Source organism: Perna viridis, chromosome 10, assembly GCF_037379345.1.
Source record: "Perna viridis isolate PV_CMFRI_1.1 ecotype Kerala chromosome 10, ASM3737934v1, whole genome shotgun sequence".
NCBI lineage: Eukaryota > Metazoa > Mollusca > Bivalvia > Mytilida > Mytilidae > Perna > Perna viridis.
This window is the reverse complement of record NC_142454.1, coordinates 8475019-8500256: the sequence shown is the minus strand read 5'-3', so window position 1 is coordinate 8500256 and position 25238 is coordinate 8475019. Positions and strand designations below refer to the sequence as shown.

Below are 25238 nucleotides of genomic sequence, written 5' to 3'. Positions count from 1 at the left end.
CATATATGGTACTGAAAAACTACAGGGAAACAACAAACCAATTTTTTAATTTCCAGTCTTCAGACTTTATTATATCAAGACAAGTACAGACCTGTTTATGCTATTTGAAGACAAAGCATATACTCGGCGTCACATAAATAACATACTGTTAAAATTTGAATAAAAATATTTTCTACGACTTTATTGAGACCTACCGTCGTTTAAATTGTCTTAAATGACTTGCTCATTCGTTTAGCCAAACGGCTTCTCCCTAAACATTGAATCGTTAAATTCCGGTCAGATTTTAATTCTAGGTGCCAATATTTACATTGTAAAAAGTCGGCCATGTTTACAGTGATCGGGTTGCTAGGAGATGTTGTTTACGTTTAAATGGTTTGTCCAAAAACCGAAGAACCCAGAATGCATTTCGGCGTTATTTCGGATATCTCGGATTTATTTTACGCGAACAACGTACAATACCGAGAAGTTAATCAAGCAGACGATTGTCACCGGAGTTCGACGGGAACTTACGAACTTCGTTTGTAAACAAATCGTCCCGTAGAAACCAACATGGCGGATATTAGTATGGGATTTTCCCGTAAGGATTTGTTACGCATGATTTAAGCTAAAAGCGACTTGTTCAGGGAGAAGCCGTTTGGCTAAACGAATGAGCAAGTCATTTCAGACAATTTAAACGACGGTAGGTGTCAATAAAGTCGTAGAAAATATTTTTATTCAAATTTTAACAGTATGTTATTTATGTGACGCCGAGTATAGTTTTAGTCGTATTTTATGAAAAAGGGTTGTGAAATCTTCAACTCTGTCATTTCAACATAGGTATTACAGAGAGATTCAAGTCCATACAGCATAATTTGCAGTAAAATTCTGCAGAAACTACCCTGAAATAGTAGGGGTAAACAGGACTGTAAATAAGCTAAGAACAAACTGAGTTTCCAGGTCAAATGTCAGTTTTATATGCTAGCTATCATGGTATATTCCTTAATAGGAAGAAAATATTGGTTTTTACACCAAAGAAATGGAGACATGATCACAACACTTGAACTTAAGATTTATGGGGAAGAAAGCGAAAAATTAAACTGCATCCATATCATTGGCAGTTTGACCGAAAAAATGCTTTTAAATACAATTATAATTTCCGATTCATATCAGATTGTGTAATACTGCCATTTAATTGTAAAAGTCAAAATATTCACAAAATATTTTTAAAAATTCAACCTAAATCTTCTTCAGCATTTATAAGAAAATTTTATCCTTTTCAAAAAAAGTCCAGACATTTGATAACTAAGAAACAATTACAAATGACTTCACAATTCATCAAATTAGTCGAAGCTTTCAGTTTGTCTATTTTTCAAATTAACTGTAGAAATACTTTATGTTATCTCAATCATTTTACTACAACTTATCTATGACATTCTTCTGGAAAAGAGCTGGTTTGTATGACATGACGGGCAAATTCTGTTACTTGTCTAATCAGCAACCAATTCAAAGTTTTAATTTTTGTATTGTTCCTTATTTCAGTAAATTATGGTTGAAATCTTTTATGAATGTAATGCCATGTCCAATCAAGTGGTTTGAAATTTTTTGGAAGATGGATGAAAAAAAAAAATTCCAGATAATCTTTTCTATAGTATGGCTGATGAGGACTTTAATCATGGAAATTCTTATAAATAAACAGAAGAAAACAGATTCTGTAACCATTAAATGTGGACGGTCTAAGAGATGCAGCTTTCTATGATGACTGAGGTGGTTTGGAATTAGCTGCCATTTGTTAAAAAATATATGTCTGTTTACAGCATTTTCAGGTCTTTCTTGGCCTTCCTCTCTTCTTTGTCTGAAAGAATAATATGAGTTATCATTTAAATCTTGATCTAACTACATGCATGAAGGAGAAACAGGATCTTTATGTCGATATTTCTTCAGATTTGGTAAATTGATCTATTAAATAATACTCTTTAATTACCTCATTTCAATCATGTGACTTTCTGACCTCGTTTTCGAAATATTTAGATGTTTGATATCGCTATTTTACAATTGATTGCTAAGGATTGTCAGCATTGTTAGATTAGTGAGTATTTCTACACTATGCATCATTACTACCATTGGCAGCATCTGAATTTCACATGGACTGGTACTTAAGTAATAACAAATGGTTTTCCCTCTTACATTTTCTGGAGTCTGTACTTTTGCCTGTGCTTTCACTCGTATTGATGTCCCTGATTTAGGTGTGGACGTTGTTGAAGATGGACTATCAGCATCAGATGTACCATTAGGCATAGATTTACCTTTCCGTCTATAATGAAAGTTTGTATTTAGCAGTTTAATAAGTCAGATATTAAATTGCATGCATTGTTATGCTAGGTACATCCTGGCTTGTTCCACATAATGAAGAAGAATGAGGAAGGCTGATAAAACAGGTAACAGATATAGGACAACAACCAAATCACTCTAAAATCTATTTTAAGTCTAGATAATAATAATGAAATTCAGACCAAGTGATTCCTATAAACAAACAAGTGTAGATATAATTTTCTCTTTCCATTTAAAAAATAATTATTGTTTTGAAATTCCTTGTAGTAATTAGTCATGTTCAGCTTTTCCAACATTTTGGCCATTGTCCTTCTTCAGTTTCCTCTCCAGGCAATTTCTACATCTTTCAATTACTGTTTCTTCAGTTGTTTTCAGTGTTGTGACATCAGCGTCATGACCTTTTGGGCTGAACATAAAATCAGAAAAACAAAAATCTCAACTGTCACAACAGTATGTCATCATGTGACTGTGATGTCAGAACACTGGAAACAAAAGACGCAGAGGAAACTGAAGAAGGCATATGGTCAAAAAGTTTCTTTGAAGGTTTAGCAAGACATTTCATTATTAGCAGAAAAAAATTACAATTCCTCAGCCTTTATAATATTGGTTTTTCTAAAAAAAATTCTTCAATTACCAAGCTGGCTAACTTAAAGGCCATTTACACAATCAAAAGTAGTCCTCAAATTTTTCAACAAAAACATTAGGCCTTTTTGCACAATCAAAATTTTCCATTAAAATGTTTGTCTATGATATTTGCCTGTGTAAGAAACTTTTGATGGAATAGAACTCCATTCTATTTTTAAACTTACTTCGACAGACTTTGAAGGAATGTCACCATACAAAATGAGTTTTTGGAATGTGAATAAATACAAAATAGCAGGTGCTTGATTTTTTTTCCCGTCCATTTGATGGATGGAGTTCAATTCCAACCAATTTGGTCATATTTTTTCATATAGATTAACACATCCAAAAAACTTTTGATGGAAAACTTCGATTCCATAAAACAATCCTTTGAGACATTCATGATGCAATATAAATATTACTGTAAGTCTGCGAGGTAAAAATATTTACACATTTTTCGTTGAAGATTTCACACTAAATTGGTCCAGTTTAGTCTGTTTTGTTGGTGCTTTTCTAACATTTTTCTTAGTTTTATCAGCAGGAGGTGGTGAATCGTCAGATTCTCCATCAGATCTGTTTACTTTGCTCCGGGTGATTGTAGCTCTACAATAAAAAATCAGACATTGATCACAATTTTTAAAACCAATACAAATTAGTTTTAAGAGTGGAAAGTCCTTGGATTTTCCAAGTTTCAAAACAATGGTCAAGTAGCAAAAAAGCAAAATTCCTCAGAAAAGTGTCAACGAATAAGACTTGAGGTCTAAAACCTAGATAAAAAATTTCAAAGGTCCTAGATCATGGACCTTCAACCACACTAATCTATAACAGTTTTGAGTGCTGATGAATTAAAATTTTAAGCTTGTAATTCAAGAATAACTAACAATTTCACAAGGGGTTGCACGCTACATCATGCTAAGAACACCCCACTCAACCTGGGAATAAGGAGACACAGAGTAGAATGGTAAACAGGAAGTAGAAGAGAGAGGAACCTGAAAAGGGGAGACTCAAAAACTGTAAGAGATATCTGAAATACAATTAAAAATACAGGCAATAATATAAAGGAGGAATTCAATAAGAAAAATTTTAAAAGTTGCTTTTTTGCAGGTGTGGCCCCTTGACCCCTTGTAACTCAAAAACCATAAGAGATAACTGAAATCTGATGGAAAAATTCAAGCAGGGATTTTAAAATGGACAACAAATTAAATAGCTTAATTTTTTGGGCCTTGTCCAACTTCGACCCTCTATAACTTGAAAACAGTCCAAACACATAAAATCTGATGTTTACCCGAATTAAATAAAGAACAAAATAAAAAACAAAAATTCTAAATTGGAAAAAAAACAAACCAAACAATCCACATGGGTTTTAATGTAACACCTTATTTTGGTCCCTTTCTTTAGAACTTTAGGTGTCACTAAGTCCAAATTACATTAGAACCTTCCTTTAGTGCTTAAGAAAATCATATTAAGATTTCAGAACAATTAGTCAACCATAACTAAATTTAACACACAGAAACACAGTGTCCCAAGACACTGACACTGACAAAAATAAAGCTAAAAAATATTGAGGGTAAACTGAAAATGGCCACAACTTTTGTGTAAGGCCAAAAAAAAATGTCTCTTTAGGGTTACATTTCTCCCAAAAATAGGGTAGGCCGGTCAGCATTTTCATTTTATTTTTTCTCCACTAAAGTTGAGCCTATTTTTGTAAAACAGCATCATGTTTAAGTCATGAAAGTGTATGGTGTTAAGTAGAAAGTTTAATTTTTAACATACACACCTATTAATGTATTTACGCTTGGATTTACATGATATAAATAAGTCTCCTATTCAAAGCTACTTAGCGTTTTTTAACGTACTTTCAGTTTTACCGGAAATGATCTGTATTATAATGGAAATTGGCGGAAATTACTGATTTTGCCAATTTTGGAGAAAAAATGTATTAGGGTCAGTCGTGAAACCCGAAACAGACTTTTTTTTTTGGCCTAAATAATCCAATCAAACTGAAATTCAAACTTGATCGTTGATGTGTATTTCATAATACTTAATACTAAGCTTGAAAACAACAAACACAAAACAACCAAGCAATATGTTAGTAATTAAATTCATGCAATCAACAAGTCTTTTGGCTAGTATTATAGAGTCACAGGTGACTGACCATTCAATAACTTTCAGAAATAAAGACAAGTAATTCAACTGATGCTGAATCTTTATGTAACATTAAACAAGTGTGAACATAGTACAAGCTCTTACTTTTTGTTGGCATGAGGTGACTTCTTGGGAGAAGACTTGTTTGATGATGAGGGTGTGGATTTTGTGGATGATTTCCCTGATGATGATGATGATTTCCCTGGTGACTTCCCAGGTGTGCTTGTCGGTGAAGACATGTCACTTAATGATTGATTCAGATTTTTTAAAACAGGACTGAAACAAAATAAGGATTTCTGAGGCAAATGAAATTTTATTGAGACAAAAAGAACTGAAAATGAGCAAGTAGGTTTTTGTGAAATGCACATGTATGATGCAAAAGTTGGAAAAGGATGTGCTTTACTAAGACATGGAGCAAATTACTTTCAACAAATGTCTCCAGTCTGGAACCATGGATATTTTATTTGTAATTAGCTTTGTATTGATGACAAATGCCTAATCAGGCCAATATACTTACGTTGACTTAGTCTTTTTCACTGGTGTACTATCCTTAGAATCATTTGCTTTCCTTTTCCGTCCACTTCCTGGAGAATCAGTTGTTCGTAATGGGGTAGTCGATTTTGCACCATTCACTAAAGACTTTGATTTTTGTGGTGTCCGTACATTTGACTTAGAATTTTTATCACTAACATTTTTACCTCCTTTTTTCTTTTGTTTTGGAATATCTTGTGAGTCCTGAGATTCTGAATTAGTCACTGAGCTTTCGTCACTGTCTGATTCTTCAGTGTCAACTGTTTTTTGCACATTTTTCCCTGAGGATTTTGTCTGTTTTTGCACTTTAGCTGCTTTAGGTTCTTTGTTTTCATCTTTGCTGTCAACTTTTCGTTTTCTTCCTTTTTTCTTTGGTTCATTGGTTTGAACCGATTCACTGTTCATTTTCTTCACATTTTCAGCTGTTGAACTTGGTGAACTCTCTGCTTCTGAGCTAAAATGTTTAATTAATTTTTATACAACTTTAAAAAAAAAATTGCAGACAACTGCAGATACATTTCTTCCTTCCTGAGATGTAACCAGTGCCTTATCTGGGATAAGTAAAACTACGTTCAGAAATGTAGAAGTTCAATCAAACTTGCCATTCGTGTAAATACCAGCAGAACTCTTTTAATGTCCATATTGATTTGGATCAAAATCTAAAATAGGACATGCAGAATAGGAATATGAAGTAGATTCTAAGAATTTGATTCAGTGATGTAGGGGGAGTAAGAGATAAGAGATAGGTCCACCATGTTCCCATATTCACAAATGACAAAGTCCATGTTGTGCTATGTAAAACTCCAAAATTGATTTCGACCATAATCTAAAAACAGGCGGTACACAATGGGAACATGTAATAAAGATTCTATGTAAGTTTCATTCAATTTCATTCAGTGGTGTATGAGGTGTAGCAGATAAGAGATGGGTCCCCTCCTGTGTAATGGAGGGATATACAGAGGAAGAAATTACGGACAGAAGGAAGGAAGGGCAATATTAAATTCTCAGCTTTCTAACAATAGACCATAAACAGGTAGTCAATAATTTCAACTTACAATAATTCAGCAAATAATGTAACCTACAAAGGTTAAACTAGTACCTTATTTATGGGGATGCATTAAATATGTACATTAGTATAGAATCTGTACACAGAGGCTGAGAACATACAGGCTATGGTCTTCCTGTTTTACACTTACAACCTTTTGTGTCCACAGGTTTCTTTGATATATAAAAAGATCAAAAGACTGTTATTTATAATATGATAAGATCTTACCTATTAACACTGGCATCCTGTTTTTTAGTCTTTGGTAGTCTGTCCTTTTTAGGTGTGATAGGATGAGGGTTCACAACTGGACCAGGACTTTCTACAACAATTTCAGTGGTCTGGTTCTTACTGCTGTTGGCTTTTCCTACAGTAGTAGTTTCTAACAATGCAGCAGCACCTTTTCTCTGTAATCATAAACCAAACTGATCAAATTATTTGACAGGCTAGAATTAGTGAGAGTATACTTTAGATTTACATATACCTAATCTTTAATGAATATCCCCATTAATCAACATACTTGATATGTATATTTAAAACAGTGACATTGAATAATTAACCTTAATTGTAGAATACTGAATAGTATTTCTCAATTCACACACAAACATATAATACACATTTCAAACCTACAAATGAAACTTAAAGGTAAAAATAAATGCATTTAAAAGCCAAACAGAAATATTGAAAAGGAGCAATTTCTATAAATCCTACTCCTAAATGACATTATATTAACCATATCAACACTAAAAGACTGTAAGTTTTTTATTAGGCCAAGTAAACACAATTTCTTATTATCAAAATTAACAACATACCTTATCAAATGTGATTTCTTTTGGTAGATAGTTCTGTGTATTGCTGTAACTCTGAAATGTTAATACAATAAGAAAACTTTAAATAAATTTCAAAATTCAATTCTCAAAAAATTCTTTGACATACAAAAACAATTATGGAAATTGTTTTGAATACTTTTAGAAACTTTCTGCCTTCCATAGGAAGTTTAAGCATCAATCTTGCAATGAAAACATAACTAACTTTCCCTGCGCATTTCACTTGTCACAGGAGATAGAAAATGAGAATTTCACAGCCCTACAAATAAAACAATATCCCTCCGTCTATTCTAACAGGATCTCCACCTCTCCTTCTTCCATCCAATGTAACTTACCCTATCAGGCTTTGTGAAGTGTTTGGCTGATAACCTTGGTTCTATCGTTACGTCTTTCAGTGTAATATTTCCACTCTTACTGTTCAGTAAACCCAAAGCAAGATCACAAACTGCATACATTTTCTAGAAAAAAAAAACAAAACTTTAGTTACTTACAAATACCTTTCCTTTTTACTACCTATATAGAACATGAAGTTGCACGTGTTGTGCTGGACATAACCCCACGTGTACAGAAAGGTTGATATCAGACAGCAACCAAAATCATTTACAACATATGCCACATCTATATGAAGTTGCACACCAAATTTGAAATTAATCCATACATTTGGAGCTGAGATACTTATGCATAATTTATCAACATAAACTTATCTAGTTGCACATGAAGGGTATTTCATTAAAACAGGAAATTCTCAATGAGGAGAAAAAAAACTAGATATTGTCCCTCACGGGACTAATACCCACAACAGCCTGGTGAACCCTGTACATTTGGGAACCAATGTGGACAAATTATTCATATTGGACACAATTTTCATGGTGGATAGACTAAGCACTTTTGACAAACAATTTTGCTGTCATTTAAAAAAAAAACCAACTGCAAACAACAATCAAATATATTTTTTTTTTATGTTGACATAACAATAACAGAATATGACTTAAAATTTAGTTTAAATATAAGTTCCTGACAATATGTACATCCCAATATGGTAATTTAACTCCCCAATGAGTTTCATAACAACCCTGCTAGTTCTTAAGCAGGAGTTGCAGATCTGACCAAGTTTTGCTGAAAAATGCCTAGGTTCAACAGTCATCATTTCTACAATTTTTGTTAAAACATAAATTCCCCACAACATGCATATCTCTATTTGGTTATATCCCACAAGTTTCATCACAATGCTGCAAGCTGTTTAGAAAATAGTTCAGACAGACAGACGGACAGATGGACAGAGTGAAACCTACATACCCCCTCATATTTGGTTTGTGGAGGGTATAATAAAAACTTGGAATAAAATAATGACAGTTAACTCAGATCTACCGTATTTTGGTGTGTATAGTATGCATTTATGTATTGTATGTAGTGCAATCTTGAAGGTCAAAACATGTGAAAAAGTTTTATGAGATATAAATTGCAGTAGAAAACTGTAAAACATAAGATCAATAGTTAGCACTTGATCGGTCAATTAATTTACCTTGACGAGGTATTTTCAACAAAAATGTGAAGGAAAGAAACTTACATTCATACTGAAACATCATGTAAAGATCAGTAGCTACATAAATTGGATAACTTAATTTGGAAACATCATAAAAATGACACAGGATACATGAAATGGCTTATCAAACAAAACAAAAGTCAGGAAATCAGACAATGTGTCTTTTGGATGTAACTCAAATTTTACAATTTTTGTTTCAAAATATACTTTAAAAGAAGAAAACTGTTAGAAATGAAAAAAGAAAAAGTTTCAAATACTCATTATCTGCTGCAAAATCATAAAATAAGAAAGGTATGACAACAAAGGACTTTGTTACTTTTCGGTTTTTTGTTTCATTTTAATTTCTACAGTGTTTACAAGAAAGAAAGATTGTACAACCTTTGTCTGAAACATGTTATTAAGACATTAAAACATGATGTGAACAAAATATCATTTAAAATTCAATACTTAAAGAGGTATTTGATGACTAGATAACTTTCTTTCAGTAACATTTCACTTCCAGTTTGTTTATATTGGGTAATCCCTTTTTCTCTCATACATTATCTTTCATTTGTGGCCAATTCTCATATATTGATGCATAATACTCACCCCCATGCTTTGGAAATGATTTCTATCACAAATGTGTACATAATACACACCTAAATACAGTATTTCTTCATAATATTTCTAAGTCATAAAATGAATGACCAAAAACTTATACTAAAAAGTGTAACTACATGTAGATTGTACATGTAGGATGAAAGAAAATACCTTAATATGGTACTACCTGTTTTATAAAGAGGATATCTAGATACTATTTAAAGTACCTTTTTGATATACAGATTGTTTCCCCATTCATAACACTAATCACCATATATATACCATATTAGATTCTTCATCATCAGGATCCTGTGCATCTTTTGTCTGCTTGATATTTTCTATCATCCTTCTAAAGAATGTGTAGTTATAATCTTCACTCTTGGTGATCAATGGCTCCATTATGAACCAAAGGCATCTGGAAGTATACAAAGTCATATTTTATTCCACTTGCGAAATCTAAAAAACTTTTTAAAAAAAAATTAAATCTACATGCAACATGTATGACAATGTCCAACTATAATGACAAATTTGACTACAGCAGAGGTGTTATTCTATAAGATTACAGCAAAATTCATGAATTTTAATTTCAAGAGAAAAATCTTGGCAATTACAAGTACTGTATTTTCATTTTTTTCTCCAATATCCCATTTCCACATTTTCCAATAAAAGTGTGCTTTAAAATGCCATAAAAACTTGATTTCATATACTCACTCCTTGATGTTTTTGAGAGCATCAACATCATCATGCTCTTTGAGATCAGGGTCATGTGATAGTAAATGTATAGCATATGGTAAAACATAGTCTGGTAAAAGATGGAACATTCTTGCTGTAAAAAAAGTAACCAGATTACAACAGAGAATCCCTTTATTGCACAGAAGTGTCCTGATTATAACATTTTTGAGCAATTTAAAATCATCAGGACTTATACTTTTAACATATCATCAATATTCAGTCTCATTAAAATTAAATCATATAAGGTGCTCCTTCAGCCGATGAAATATTGTTAGATCTATTAAAAGCAGCTAATTTAGGTACTTAGTTACACTTTCCCATGACAAGTTTGAAAACTTCATATGCTGTAAGGATTTGTTTTGTTAGGAAAGCAGTCATTGACTTTGGGAAAGTTGATTTTATATGGATTTTTTCCGAGGAAACCTCAATTTCTGGACAATCCTAGAACACTGCTGAAGATTTAATTTTGTTGTTGATACAGTGGTTATTAATCAAAGTAATCCTAGTTTGTTCTTGGAAATCATGTCATGTAAACTAATTAATTTTCGTGGCTACTTCTATTCACGATTTAGGATGTAAATCCAGTATCAAGGCAATTTGGTTTTGCATCTAAAACTCTCTTAAAGATGTATTATATAATGAACACTTATTCACAGTGATTACATTTTCAGGTTTTTTTTTTTATTAAGTACCAGTCCATATAAAATTCAGACACTGGTGATTCATGCTGTAGACAAATCCAAGGAACAAACAATGCTAGGTCATGTGACAATAGTCCTTTCTGTATTAAGATCTGTACTTATATGAAAACTAAACTTCAAACTCCCACTAAAATCAATCAATTCAAACCAAATCAAGAACCTTAACTCTTGCAAAGTGCTAATTTCATGTACAATCTTTATCAATTTAATCTTAAAAGCACAACATCCAAATGAAAAACTAATACTGGTTATGTGGTCTTAAGCCTTTTCTTAAGATGAAATAAAACTGCACATTTGGTGGGTTTTTGACATGTATGAATCACCTTCTGTCTGATTTTTAAAGACTGCTACTTAAAATTGGGGAAAATAAGTTGGTTTACTGTATATAGCATAGCAAACAATTATTTTTTTTCTACCTTGAAGTGATGGGTTCTGTTTGATATATTCCCTCCTCTTGGTGATATTGATCTGAAGGGACTGTTTGATCTGTGTCCGCCTTTCTCTAGCAGGATCATTAGCCGCCAGACAAAATATAGACATGTAGGATAATGGTAGTTTTAGAGTCAATAGACTTTTATGGAGCTTCTGTGAAAATATGTTACGAACATTGTAACAACTGTCCTGTAAAAGAGAGAAAAAACTAAGCTGCACCATGAGTCTTTACTAATAAGGGATTCCTTTCCCTTTCAATAATTAGCCATTAAAATCAAATGTTGAAATGTTGATGTTGTTATTGCCAGAGTCTGAAAACATTCCATACAACTTTTGCAAATACATATAAAAAGAAAAGGTATGGTGTATTTATCAAAGGGACAACAACTCCACCAGGATGAAAATGTGCATCTTAAATTACCAGAAAAAAAAAGAATAACATATACATACATCTTTTTGGGTTAAAAAAACAGGACCTACACATATAAAAGGACTGTGTGTGTAAATGTTACAGAAATCAACAAAGAAGGAAAAGTAATAATTGTTTTCAGGGATCAAGCTAGTCTAAGATGGCTTCAATCTCAAACTTACATTCATAAGTAATGCCAGAGCTTGAAATTGTTCATGTGATATAATGTCGGAGTAACATTTCTCCTCTGCTAACTTTACCATACAACAACCTGCCTGTAACCTGAGTCGGGCTAACTCTGGTTTACTAAAATCAGAAACAAATCAGATTTCAGAAACAAATGAGATAACATGCAGGATCCCCTGCCATCAATTTAAATGATTTTTTATAGCTAGTTTCTTACTAAACTCTGGTGAAAATAGTTTCTAGAAACCAAAAGTAATTTGTAAAGTAGTTTTTAAATGTCATACAAATTTTGTAGAATTCACATATATACTTATTCATCATTCCATTACTACAACTTAAAGGAATAAAATGACTCAAATAAATGGATCAAGGGAAGTAATTCAATTTGATACAAAAATTCACCACTTAAACTTTTAATGTTTTTTTTTCTTTATATTTTGTTTTGTTTTGTTTTGCCAGGTCATATCATATTTTGGTTCAAATAAATAATCTGTTCTGAAATAAATTGCTAGAGTGAAAACAACAACCATTTATACACACAAGAGATTAGTTGAAATAAGAAAAAAAATGATGTTAGCTTACTATGGCAAAATGTAAATTGAATGAATTAAGTTCTAAATTACACGTAGAAGCTTGAAGCACATTAATATTGCTCTATTTACAGCGACTATTTACATGGAACTTACTTAATTTTGCCCTTCTCCATGAGGTCACCCTCATGAATGATAACTGTATATAGTAGTCTAAGTGTAGAGGTTCCTGAATTGTTGGCATTACTCTTCAGTCCTTGTAACCACCGTGTCAACAATTTCATGGCTTGTAACTGAAACAGAGACATTTTTTTGATAATTTCAGCAGTCTTTAGCAACTGGGAATGCAAAAAGCCATGGTCAATTAGCATTACAGAAAATCATCTTGTGAAACTGGGTCCTTATAATAGAATAAAATTATCCTAACATCTATGAACTCTGTGTTCTTTTAAAAAAAGCTATAATTCTTAATGAAATTCCGAAACTACCTCACATTGCCTGCAATTCTTTATCCACTAAAGAGCTGTGCCATGAGCGCATGATTTGCCCATTGGCTGAGCGTGAAACAGGAAAAACCACCACTTTTTTATGAAAAAGTGGAAAAAATCAAGAACATGAAATTGAAATTTCATAGAAAACAACCACGGATACAAAGAATACCCTAAAGTTTCATGGCATTCAGTAAGAACACGAAAAAAAAAAAACATCCCCTATTTTTTAAATGCAAAAAGTTTCATAATTCAAAACTTAAATGTTCATGATTACAGTAAAATTAAACAAAGCTTTCTTCCATCAATTTGAATAATTGAATGAGGTTTTATTTAAATTGTCTGAAAAAGCATTTTGAAATTATTGTAAGAAGTATTGACAACTGATAGGTGGACAGCAGTATACCAGAATAAGTCCCGTTAAAATTGACAAGTGTATAAAAAGCACTATTCCTGAAACTCCTATAAACATTGTAATGAGGATTGTATTCAACTACATTGTATCTATACCTTAGCCATAGTTTCCTCTGTAACATGATGTTCTGAATACCAACTGTCTGTTGTGGATGGGCCAAATGTCTATAATGAAAGTTTAAATATATATATATATTACATTTTACAGGGTCTAGGACATAAGCCCCCCATCTCATAATATGCTAGATGTGTAAAAAACATATTTTTGGTTGTCGTTATGTTTTTTTTTTTTTTTTTTTTTTTAAATATTCTGAAGGTTTTTTTTGTATTATTTTTAATGTGGTATATTCTGGAATATTTGAATGATTCATATATATATCTTAGGGTGGGGGAGGGCTTTTGTCCTGATGCCTGTTTTGCGTATATTTTTCTGCATGCAGAGTTAAAACTGCACAGATGTTAAACAATAAAGATAGAAGGAAAGCATTACGATACTTACATTATCTTGCATCAAGAGATCTTTGACAATAACTTTAGAGACTATTGACTTTATATCAGTAGCAAACTCTTCAGGACAAAACTTTGATATATGTCCTGTTCCTACAATGGCTGTGATGAAGTTGGCTGACTCAGGGGTAAGTGATTTTTTGTAATGCTGGAAAAGAAAGTAGACCAATAGCATGCTTCCACGTTTTTTGTCTATCTGTTAAATATTTCAGGTGATTAGAACAAATTATTTACTGAACACTTCCTTGGCAGAACTGTTTACTAAGTTAATGTAGAAACTTTTGGATAAGATGTTGTGTTGTCTAGAATATTCCATATATAGCTGTTGACAAAAAAAAACCAACCCAAACCACTGTGGTTTAGTACATGTAGGAAAATTCAAATCAAAACAAAACACATAATTTACAGGTATTATAAGATGAACACATTTTTTAAAATCATATGTATAAAAATAATTTTTAATGTCAATAAGTAGTTACCTCAAAAATTTGTCCATAAATAGCCTCTTTATTTTTACAGATGATATTAATACATCTTATGGCATGTTTACACTGTTTAGGGTTACCTAACTTGGCAGCACTGGTAACCAAGGGTAACAAACTCCTACAATAAATCAAAGGAGATAACATACAAAATGCACCAAACATAACTAATATCCCTAAAACAGTATAAACATTTCAAGATATTTATCCAATATGGCTTATGTATTGAAGGGTATAATTGTCAGTAAGATGTTACATGTAATTTCAAAACTAATTTATTAATGTGTCAATTCTACTGATCTAATTACACATTCTTGACTTAGAAGTATCTCAATGCACTCCAGAATGTTAATCTTGTATACTTACGAATATATATTAGGATAGTCCTTCTGTAGATTTTTTCCCACATTATTGAAAATCTGCAGGGTCAAATCGGCTTTAAGTATAAAAATATATGTAAATACAAAATATATAATGACAGAAATAAAATTCAGTAGATAAACCAATGTTCTCAGAACTCCACACTATATTTTTATATATTCAGAAAACCAAACATTAACTGCTAAAAACTTGTTAATTGATGACAATATCAAGAATGATGCCTACCCAATAAACAGCAAAATATACAGATCTACAATAACAAATTAAACAAAAGTCTTGTAACTTCATCTAAAAAGGTTATCTACAATAACAAACTTTTAAAACAAAAGTCTCATAACTTCAATCTAAAAAAAAATGAAAGAATTAACAAACTTACCAACACTTTCATCATCATTTTTCATGAATGTCAAAAGTAATTCATATGTTTCTTCTGACTTGAAAAAGTATGGATAAGTGAGGGACAGAACCTGAAATAATAATGAAAAAAAATACCAGCGTTATTAATCAAGCCATTATTTCTTTTGGATAATAACAATAATTTCAAATTTTCAGAACTTATTACAAAACCCTCCTGCCCCTAAAAAATTGGGGCAGAAATTACAAAACCATTTTTTTGGGGCATCAGTTTCTAGTATTGAGATACTACAACACACAAATCTTCCATTTCTTGGTGACTAAAACAATACTGATGTGGCTATGGATTTACAATAAATCTATACTTCAAATAGCTAAAATTAGGCTAGCAAATATCTGGTAAGAAATAAAAAATAAATCATAAATAAATAAATCATCCCATATACCTTAAATTTTTACAGGTTGGATGAGAATGTACCAATTAAGCTTACTAGACCTTAATTATCATAACCTTTGCAGGAGAAAGGTAAGTTTATTTTTTATATGTGCCAATATTACATACCACAAGCAATTTGACACTTTTCTCAGCAGCTCCCTCGATACCCTCAGTGATGATACCTAATCCTCTGACAGAATCATCTACGTGTGTTACCAGCTGATCTACAGCCGAGGCATCAATCATTACAGGGGCTACTCTCTCTAACAAGCGGTTGATTGTATTGTAGTAAACATTCTGTGCTCCCTGTGAAGGTCCTCCTAACTTCTTTAATATCTCTCTCTGAATTAATGAAAGATTACATCTAACAAATTCCTTTTACTATTACTAAGTTTCTTAAGTGGATATAAAAACTTCAGAAAAAACCTAAGCACATTAGCAGCCTTTCTTTATTTCTATTTCAACACATAATTATCATGAATGCCTTCTTCCAAAAAAAAAAAAAATGCAAATGACAATGCCAATTAGAAACTCGGGTATGATAAATCTTAATGTCTTCATGAACTTTCAGTATAAATCTGGTATGTTGTCTATGATGAAAGTTTAGTTTATCAACCTGCAATGACATGGTTTATTTCTCCCATTAAAATCTTTATTTGTCCTTAAAAATTTAATATAACTTACAACTAAATCCTGGGCCTTTTTACATGTACAGTCATGACTAAGAAGTTTTAGAAGGTATCCACGGAGACGCTTGTCATCTCGAATAATATCACAGAATTTCTTCAGGTGCTCAACAGACTTTCCTGTATCTGGCAAGGATCCTTCAATAAAATAATTATTGGCAAATCAATTTAATATTGGATTAAATCAGTGAAGGCTATATAATTTGTTCAAATGGAAAGGAATTAAATCCTGATCTTTCTACTTTAATCCTGAACTTTCTACTGTGTATACACAGCTATTGACCAACTAAAGATCTTGGTGTTACCTGTTTCGTAGGTTGCCTCTCTGAAACACTATCTTGTTTTCCATATCAACCTTGATGGAAGTTAACTATGTATAAATATCTACCACATATAAGCATTGTAATGTACAGCTGATAGAAGTAAAACTTACTAGACAAGAGAATTAACTTAGGGTTAAGTAGTGCTGGTTGGTCTATCACTTCTACCATCTGTAAGATCAATCCTCGCACACTGGAATAACATATCACAAGTTACACAAATTAACAGCTGTGAACAATATCCTTGACCCCCTACATGTTCACTTATTTCTCCAATTTATTGCACAGGTGAATAGTGTGACTGCAGCATTTTCTCCAGAAATTTTGATCTGAGAAATATTGAATTACAAGTCCCACTTGATCTTGAAAAAGTGAATATTGATTTTATTTATAAAGAGTATTTCCTAAAATGTCTAGGAGAAAACACTGGTCAGACTGCAATAAAAATATATATGTCACTAATACTGGCAAAAACTAAATAAGGGCTGTTAAATGATATGAGGTCTTCTTTAATCAACTTTCACAGGTAAATTCAGTATTTCTTTTCACAATCAGAAACTATTCAAATCATCTTCACAGGTAAATTAAATATTTTTTTTCACTAACTATTCAGTTGATGTTTAAATAATAAAATAGACTTATCGTGAAAAGGACCCAGTCATGGCAGAATTTGTCAGACCGTCGGACACGACCGGTACTTTTAGGCACTGGTCTGGTAAAATTTGTGTGATTTGCGGACCAGATGTCCGGTACGATTTTTTATTAGATTTTTTCGGTCCAGCAGATAACTGTTCGGTCCAGCAGATTTTGTTAGGTTGCCAGACCAAATGTCCGACAGGTTGAAAAATGATTTCGCCAGGTCTCAATGACCATGAATAGTTGTACTTACTTGACTCTTAGTTTAAACATTTCATTAAAAGCCCTGAAAATACAAAACAAATTAAAAGTCTGTGATCAAATGCAAAGGATAAAAAAGCATGTATTCTATATTTTAGTCATGATAAAGACATATGTATTAAGTATCATGAGACATTCTAATAAAAAAAGAAGAAAAACTTGAATTCTAATCTTTAATCTACAGAATAAATGTCTAGCTCAAGATAAAAAAGTCACAACATGCTCTCAAACTTCTTGACAATCAATAAACAGGTTCTTAACCCTTGTAGTGCTATATGTATTATATAGGCCTTGGATGCTGTTGCTGGGCATTTTTCTGATTGAATAGGAAATAGTTGTTCTAATTCTTATAGCAACATGATTTCTATGAAAATATGGTCATGTCATATATCGTTGGAAAGATACGTACCAATACTTTTTTATGCTAATGATAGTTTGTAAATGTGATTTATTTTAATCTGTGTATTAAGTACATGGGCTGAGATAACTGAAAACATGGCCGTTTTGCAAAAGTGTTATGAATGTTACCTTAACTCTAAGCTTTTAAAACTACTTCAGTTAGAAAGAATCTCAGTTTACAATGTATAAGCATCAAATTCTTTCTAAAAGAAGTTTCAGCATTCAGTTCAATCAAGTAACTGAAAGTAAAAATAGACTTGGTCTATGAATATTTAAATAAAATGAACAGTTACCCAATCAGAAACAAGTAAATCACTTGTATGTAGAGTACAAGCTACCCACACAAAGTGATGGATGGCATGATATAGAGGTAAGGTCATCATAATTGACAGCTACTCAAACTTAAAAGGCAGTGTCCAAAAGATCATACAGGTGTTCTGTTGTAGTTAAGTAGGACACATTGGTATAATGTAGGGCAGATTTCTGCCTAGAGAGCTATTCAAACTACTTAGTAGCCTACCAAGATTTGTATTAAAATTGGAACTGGTACTTTTCAACTTGCTTTATTACAACAGAACAAAAAGCAATTGATACAAAAAAGTATCATGTTACTCCCTGAAATCCACTCTGTCACTCTACCATAATAATAGGATTTAGTTTTAACAATACTTTAATACAGTAACTTACTTCAAAGCACGTTCATCTAATGTACAGTATAATAGTAACAATTGTCTCATTCTGTCTTCTTCAGGCATATTGTATGGTACAAGACAGGTATTAAATACCCTCTCTACAAGTAACCTACAATGAAAGGATAAAGGTCTTCTTCAGGCATATTGTATGGTACAAGACAGGTATTAAATACCCTCTCTACAAGTAACATACAAAGGATAAAGGACTTCTTCAGGCATATTGTATGGTACAAAACAGGTATTAAATACCCTCTCTTCAAGTAACCTACAATGAAAGGATAAAGGACTTCTTCAGGCATATTGTATAGTACAAGACAGGTATTAAATACTCTCTCTACAAGTAACCTACCATGAAAGGATAAAGGACATCTTCAAGCATATTGTATGGTACAAGACATGTATTAAATACATGATCTACAAGTGACCTACAATAAAAGAATAAAGGACTTCTTCAGGCATATTGTATGGTACAAGACAGGTATCAAAAACCCTCTTAACAAGTAACCTACAATGGAAGGATAAATGACTTCTTCAGGCATATTGTATGGTACAAGATGGGTATTAAATACCCTCTCAACAAGTAACCTACAATGGAAAGATAAATGACTTCTTCGGGCATATTGTATGGTACAAGATGGGTATTAAATACCCTCTCAACAAGTAATCTACAATGGAAAGATAAATGACTTCTTCGGGCATATTGTATGGTACAAGACAGGAACTAAATATCCTCTCTGCAAGTAAGCTATAAGAAGGATAAATGATTATCATGACAGTGGAGTACAGTAATTGTGTTTTCTTTCATTTTTAAATACTCTGAAGAAATTAATTCCCAATTCATATCTTTTTTCAAGGCTAAATCAATAAATATTTACATATCTTTTTTTCTTTAATGAATGACAATGGTAGGCCCACTTAAATCTTCCCACAGAATGCTTAGTTTCTATTTTTAAATCTACATCCAGAATAAATTAAACCAGCAAATTTATTTTTATCCATATCACCACCTCTTGAATAGTATATACTATATACCATACACATTATATCTTTATTTATATACCATACACATTATATCTTTATCCATTTTAATGCATGTATATTATTACCAATTAAAATGTAATACTTTTTGAATCATCAACATTTAAACTACTTTTTTTTATTAAATAAAACATAACAAGATGCTATGTGCTATGAATACCCCACTGAACCATTTCTGTCAAATGAAGTTTAATACAAGCTTAGAAATATGTTACAGGAAAGTGTAACGGACAGACAGACAGACAGATAGACAGACAGATAGATAGATAGATAGATAGATAGATAGATAGATAGATAGATAGATAGATAGATAGATAGATAGATAGATACAATGAGAATTTTTTTTCATACAGGCACCATGTATATGATCATACCTATCATCACTACTCTGTTGGTAATACGTATGAAATATTTTGTCTTTGACAAAAGATACTTTCTCAACAAATGATTCTTCAACTTTCTCAGCAAAAGTGTACTTCTTGTACAGCTGTCCTAAACCCATCAATGCTTCTCGACGTATCTGAAACTACAAATGAAAATAGCAAGTTAGTTACTTTAACATTGATATTGTCTGCAGTTAATGGAATGCAATTTTTGAAGTTTTCTGTAAAATACTTGTGAGTTCAGTTTTATGTATTGTACTTACAATAAATTTTCCATCAGCAAAGTTCAAAAGAAATAAAATAGTTCCCTTTAGGACAATGCTTACTTTCTTATCTAAAGTTCTCTCCTTTATAAAACCAAGAAGTTCATCATTAATAAGACTGAAGTCTTTCTTTGCTACAGAGAGAACAGTGTTAACAACTTCCATACGAATTGTTTCCTCTGGATCATGATAACGTGATTTCAGCTGTTCCACTATATCTTTGTTCGTTTCTGGATGATTAAGGAGAAAGTGCTGTGAATACTGTACACAAATCTGTCTAACTGGAATACTGATGTCATTAAACCTGAATAAAAGAACACATTTGTCATTTTTATCATTGAAATTTAACAACAATATAAAATTCTCCATTCATCAATCCATTTCACTATGAAGAGAAACAGTAAAATAAAACCTTATTCATTTGTTTCTTCAGTCCTTTTTTTCTTGATTTATCAAATGCTAGAATGAAAAGATTCTGCCCTAACAGTAGTGTTTATAACCTTAAAGTCTATGAAAATCCACTCTTAAAATATTGTTTGGTTCCCCTTGTCCAACCCCACCTCATGGCTTTGGTTAGGTAGGTAGGGAAATTTTCCCCCGAAAGTTCATCTGATTCTGGAAAAATTATGATAAAATAAGAGAAAAATGTTGCATTGAATTTTTAAAATTTTTTTTGCCAGAATGGCACTTAAATTATTTGGATAGGGTCAATTTTTATGGGTAAGTAGAGTAAGGGGAAACAAATTTAATGTTAATTTTGGCTTAAATCTCAGAACATAAAAAGAAACTTATCAGAAATATCTTACCTTCCCAGAAAGCACACCCACAGAGGTCTGTTTTGCTCTACCAAATTAGAACCCTCATCAGAAATATTTTACCTTCCCAGAAAGCACACCCACAGAGGTCTGTTTTGCTCTACCAAATTAGAACCCTCATCAGAAATATCTTACCTTCCCAGAAAGCACACCCACAGAGGTCTGTTTTGCTCTACCAAATTAGGTCCCTCATCAGAAATATCTTACCTTCCCAGAAAGCACACCCACAGAGGTCTGTTTTGCTCTACCAAATTAGAACCCTCATCAGAAATATCTTACCTTCCCAGAAAGCACACCCACAGAGGTCTGTTTTGCTCTACCAAATTAGAACCCTCATCAGAAATATCTTACCTTCCCAGAAAGCACACCCACAGAGGTCTGTTTTGCTCTACCAAATTAGAACCCTCATCAGAAAACATCTTAGCTAACAACTTTGTTACAGACTTCCTTTCATTTTCTTCATTACTCTGTAAATAATAAAAAATGAAATGAATTCAAGGTCTTTCAAGTAATAACATAACTGTTTTGTATTGTACATGTATATGTTGATAGCAATTCTATTTATACATTTATGTAAATGCTAAGGATTTTCATTCAGTCCAATTTATTTTCTTTCTTCATAGTAAGTTTTCTTTAATCTTTAAAGAAATGCATAGAACATAAAAAAAAGAATGTTTAAATCCATAGTATTTCAAATCACACCAACCTTTAATTTAAATTCCAACTGTGGTAATACCGACAGGAGAACATTTGGTGATATCTGATTGAGTTCATAAATTAGGTCATACAATTTTCCTGATATGTCACTTTCAGAGCTTTTCCCAAGCATCAATGCATTGTTGAAGAACTGAAATCAGAAATCAAACAAGGAATTGTACAATCAGGAGTTCTACTTCACTGCTATACTTTATCTTCAGAAATTAATAAGGCTCCAATTTCCATACCAAAATTTTCCTTGTCAATTACCTCAATAGGGTTTGTAAGTGTTATTCTAGTTTCATTTTCCTTTCCAGAATTTCCAACATTGAATGTTTTAAAATATGACCAATTTACATTTTAATGTTTTTTTCATGGATCCCATAACGATGTATAACATTGCAAATCTTCTGTATTATGATTTTCATGTACAACTAGATATTTTTCATCGATATGTATATATGAAATGATATTTTGCTTTTAATACTAAACGCAACACCATGTTAATTAGGAATATCCATGTATTTAAATGGTAGATGAAGACCCACTCTCATGAAATGACAGTCAAGTGACAAGACTTAAATACATAATTGGATGTTTTAAATCTTACTGAAGTTTTTTTGTCATACTGAACCAAGAAGCTACAAAGTTGACTTGCATTCTAATACAAAAACTTACTGCCTGTATGAAAGGTTCTATGGCATTGCTCGACCTTATAAGAAGTTCTTTAGCCATAGCATAAGCAACTCTCTTCTGTGTCTGAAATATAGAACACAAGGTCATTACTTAATCAACAACCATTGTTGTTTATCTGAAAGATTTGCATCTAGTTAATAACATGTAATCAATCTTTTTTTACCATGTTCATACTATATTTGGATACTTTAACATTAATCAAGCTAGCTACACATGGCCTCTATCAATTTTTGAAGTTGCTACAGTTCAATAGTTCCTGACTGTAAAATTTGTAGCATCAATATAGCAGTGCAAAATTGTCCATGATATATGTACATGCAAAAAGTTTGGCCTAAAAACTCACAACTTATTATATGAAGTTCTTTTTCACAATTTTGTAAGACTGGCTTTGAGCTACCTTTAACATACATAAGTATTTCACAAATCTGGCAATGATTTTACTAGCCTAGTATGTGACTTGATTGATTGATTGTGGTTCAACATCTTTTGGCAGACATTTCATCATTTCATGAGAACGTCCAATCAATAAAACAGACCCTGCTTTGTACTAGCGTTAGTTCAACACTCTGAGACTAAATTCAAACAAGTTAGTCACAGGAGCCCAACTCAGACATATTTGACTCTGAGCCAAACATTTGTCACTTTTTCTCTGAAATGCCTTGTACTTGACGGAAAAACAGAGATTACTAGTTTTAAAGTCTTTTGTATATCTCTAACAGGCATCAGACCCACAACTTCAGTTCTTAAGGCAAACATGCTACCACAATACCACCAAGAAAGTGCCTAGTATACCAAGACTCATGGAAGAATTGGCATTACAATAACGAGTTACCACAATGCTCCCTTACCTTGTGAGGTTCTATTATGGAAGAATTGTCATTACAATAACAAGTTACCACAATGCTCCCTACCTTGTGAGGTTCTATTATGGAAGAATTGTCATTACAATAAGGAGTTACCACAATGCTCCCTTACCTTGTGAGGTTCTATTATGTTAAGCAGGATAATGTCTAACAGTTCCTGAGAAACTGAATCTGCTTCTGTGATTAAAGGTGACAACATATCCAGGATAAAATTCTTTACTTTGCTTGAGTGCTTATCACTAAAATAAAAATAGTAACTACAGTAGGCATTCAACATTTAAAAGAAGATATTTAAACAAACATGTTTGTCATTCTGAAAACAACAAAAACAACAACCAGAAGAAAACTCAGATATTTTCCATTAAAACAAAATTCTCTTCCAAATGCCCTCATTATTATGTACCATTCAAATGATTGTCTTCATAACCCTAAGTACAAATGTATTTTAAACTTTATCTAGACTCCATATTAACTTTCACCTTTTTTTCAGCAAGCCAAGGAAGATAACTGTAATTTATCACAAAAATATTATGAGGGAAATTTTTTTAACTTAATCTGTATTTCATGAAACTCAATAACTGTACTAAGTATGAAAAGGATCTTATGATATAGTCATAAGTTGTCATGGGGAAGGCATACCTATGGAAACTTAACTACAATTATATTTAGAGGGTAATACATTTGTGTGGCAGAATATAGAAACTTTAACTTGCAATATTGAATTCATTATTGCTCATTTCTTAATACTGAAAATAATGCAACAATGTTTTTGCAACCACAATTTGCTCACAATAATTTCTGAATTAACAGTATCTATTCTAAATGGTTTACACACCTGACAATTGAAAACATTAGCTGGAACAAACTGCAAAAAATTTCTTGGTTTTCTTCCAATTCTATACATATGTTGAATGATTTCACCCAGGCAAGATTCTGAAAAGCAGGAACTTGTCACTGATTCTAGTATTTTTATCAAGAAAAGGAATTTGTTTACACCCTATTGAAGTATTTGATTTCATGGATAATAAAAATACCTTTAAAAGTTTCTCATCATTTAACAAGAATTGATGACCAAGACAATAACAATTCTAAATTTTATGAATTCATAAATATTACTACCAGATTTCTTGTAATGATACACTCATAATACAAAAATTTTAATGTAAATATAATAATGAACTCTTAAATCAGTGTTTCAGTTTTTAGTGACTTCAGTTGTGTTACCTCTAATAAATAAAAGTATCTCTTGAATGATGGAGAATCCGGATCTTCTAAGCCTCTAAGCTGTTTCACTAGGAACACAAAGATATCCTGAAATTCATCAAAAACAACATAAATAACTTTTCCAAAAGTAATTCATATTACACTGTGACATTATTTTTTTTGCTAGCGAACAATTTTATAAAGCAAATTGATACTTGTTTCAATTTTGAATCATAGAACAGTCTTGTTAAATCACAGGATATGTCAGCCCCTCGTTTTTTTTTTTTTTTGTGTTTACTTCCTATAACTGTCAGAGTGTCTGTCCTCAATATTTTATGTTTAAGCCCAATGTTTACTGCAAAAACGAAAAGTACCGTATTTTCCAGACTTTAAGTCGATATTTTTTTTTCAGCTAAGTGTCAGCCTCGACTTATTGTTCACTTCGACTTGTATAATGATTTTTCAAGAAAAGATGTTCATCTAGAATGCATTTCATTAGATTTGTTTTGTTCACTTTTGATTGCTTTAATTCAAAATTTTTGGTAAACTGCAATTAACAAAAGCCATCACTCATCAAACAGTCAAACTGGCAATTAATTCGAATATTATTGATCATTGCCACTATCTTTTATGAATGAAT

The 25238-nt window shown here is 31.9% G+C and overlaps 1 protein-coding gene across 2 annotated transcripts in view; it reads right to left on the bottom strand.

Moving 5' to 3' along the window:
- Nucleotides 1-194: 194 nt before the first annotated feature.
- The window catches only part of LOC148604397 (sister chromatid cohesion protein PDS5 homolog A-like), a 30844-nt gene continuing 5800 nt past the window's right edge, over nt 195-25238 (bottom strand). The window contains exons 4-34 of one of the 2 annotated variants that reach the window (XM_088549846.1): nt 24620-24706; nt 24231-24328; nt 23508-23634; nt 22515-22595; nt 21847-21987; nt 21492-21607; nt 20389-20629; nt 20054-20205; nt 18637-18750; nt 17543-17575; nt 16767-16846; nt 16332-16471; nt 15774-15989; nt 15234-15324; nt 14843-14912; nt 14474-14597; nt 13987-14142; nt 13584-13652; nt 12742-12878; nt 12052-12175; nt 11445-11649; nt 10307-10421; nt 9878-10010; nt 7809-7931; nt 7459-7509; nt 6878-7053; nt 5591-6058; nt 5179-5349; nt 3379-3531; nt 2164-2290; nt 195-1831 (exon numbers count right to left, since the gene is read on the bottom strand). In XM_088549846.1, the coding sequence (XP_088405972.1) occupies nt 1799-1831; nt 2164-2290; nt 3379-3531; nt 5179-5349; nt 5591-6058; nt 6878-7053; nt 7459-7509; nt 7809-7931; nt 9878-10010; nt 10307-10421; nt 11445-11649; nt 12052-12175; nt 12742-12878; nt 13584-13652; nt 13987-14142; nt 14474-14597; nt 14843-14912; nt 15234-15324; nt 15774-15989; nt 16332-16471; nt 16767-16846; nt 17543-17575; nt 18637-18750; nt 20054-20205; nt 20389-20629; nt 21492-21607; nt 21847-21987; nt 22515-22595; nt 23508-23634; nt 24231-24328; nt 24620-24706 (4152 nt within the window). In that variant the 3' untranslated portion in view covers nt 195-1798. The remainder of the gene's footprint in view (nt 1832-2163; nt 2291-3378; nt 3532-5178; nt 5350-5590; nt 6059-6877; nt 7054-7458; nt 7510-7808; nt 7932-9877; nt 10011-10306; nt 10422-11444; nt 11650-12051; nt 12176-12741; nt 12879-13583; nt 13653-13986; nt 14143-14473; nt 14598-14842; nt 14913-15233; nt 15325-15773; nt 15990-16331; nt 16472-16766; nt 16847-17542; nt 17576-18636; nt 18751-20053; nt 20206-20388; nt 20630-21491; nt 21608-21846; nt 21988-22514; nt 22596-23507; nt 23635-24230; nt 24329-24619; nt 24707-25238) is intronic. The other variant, XM_088549847.1, reaches the window with a different exon arrangement.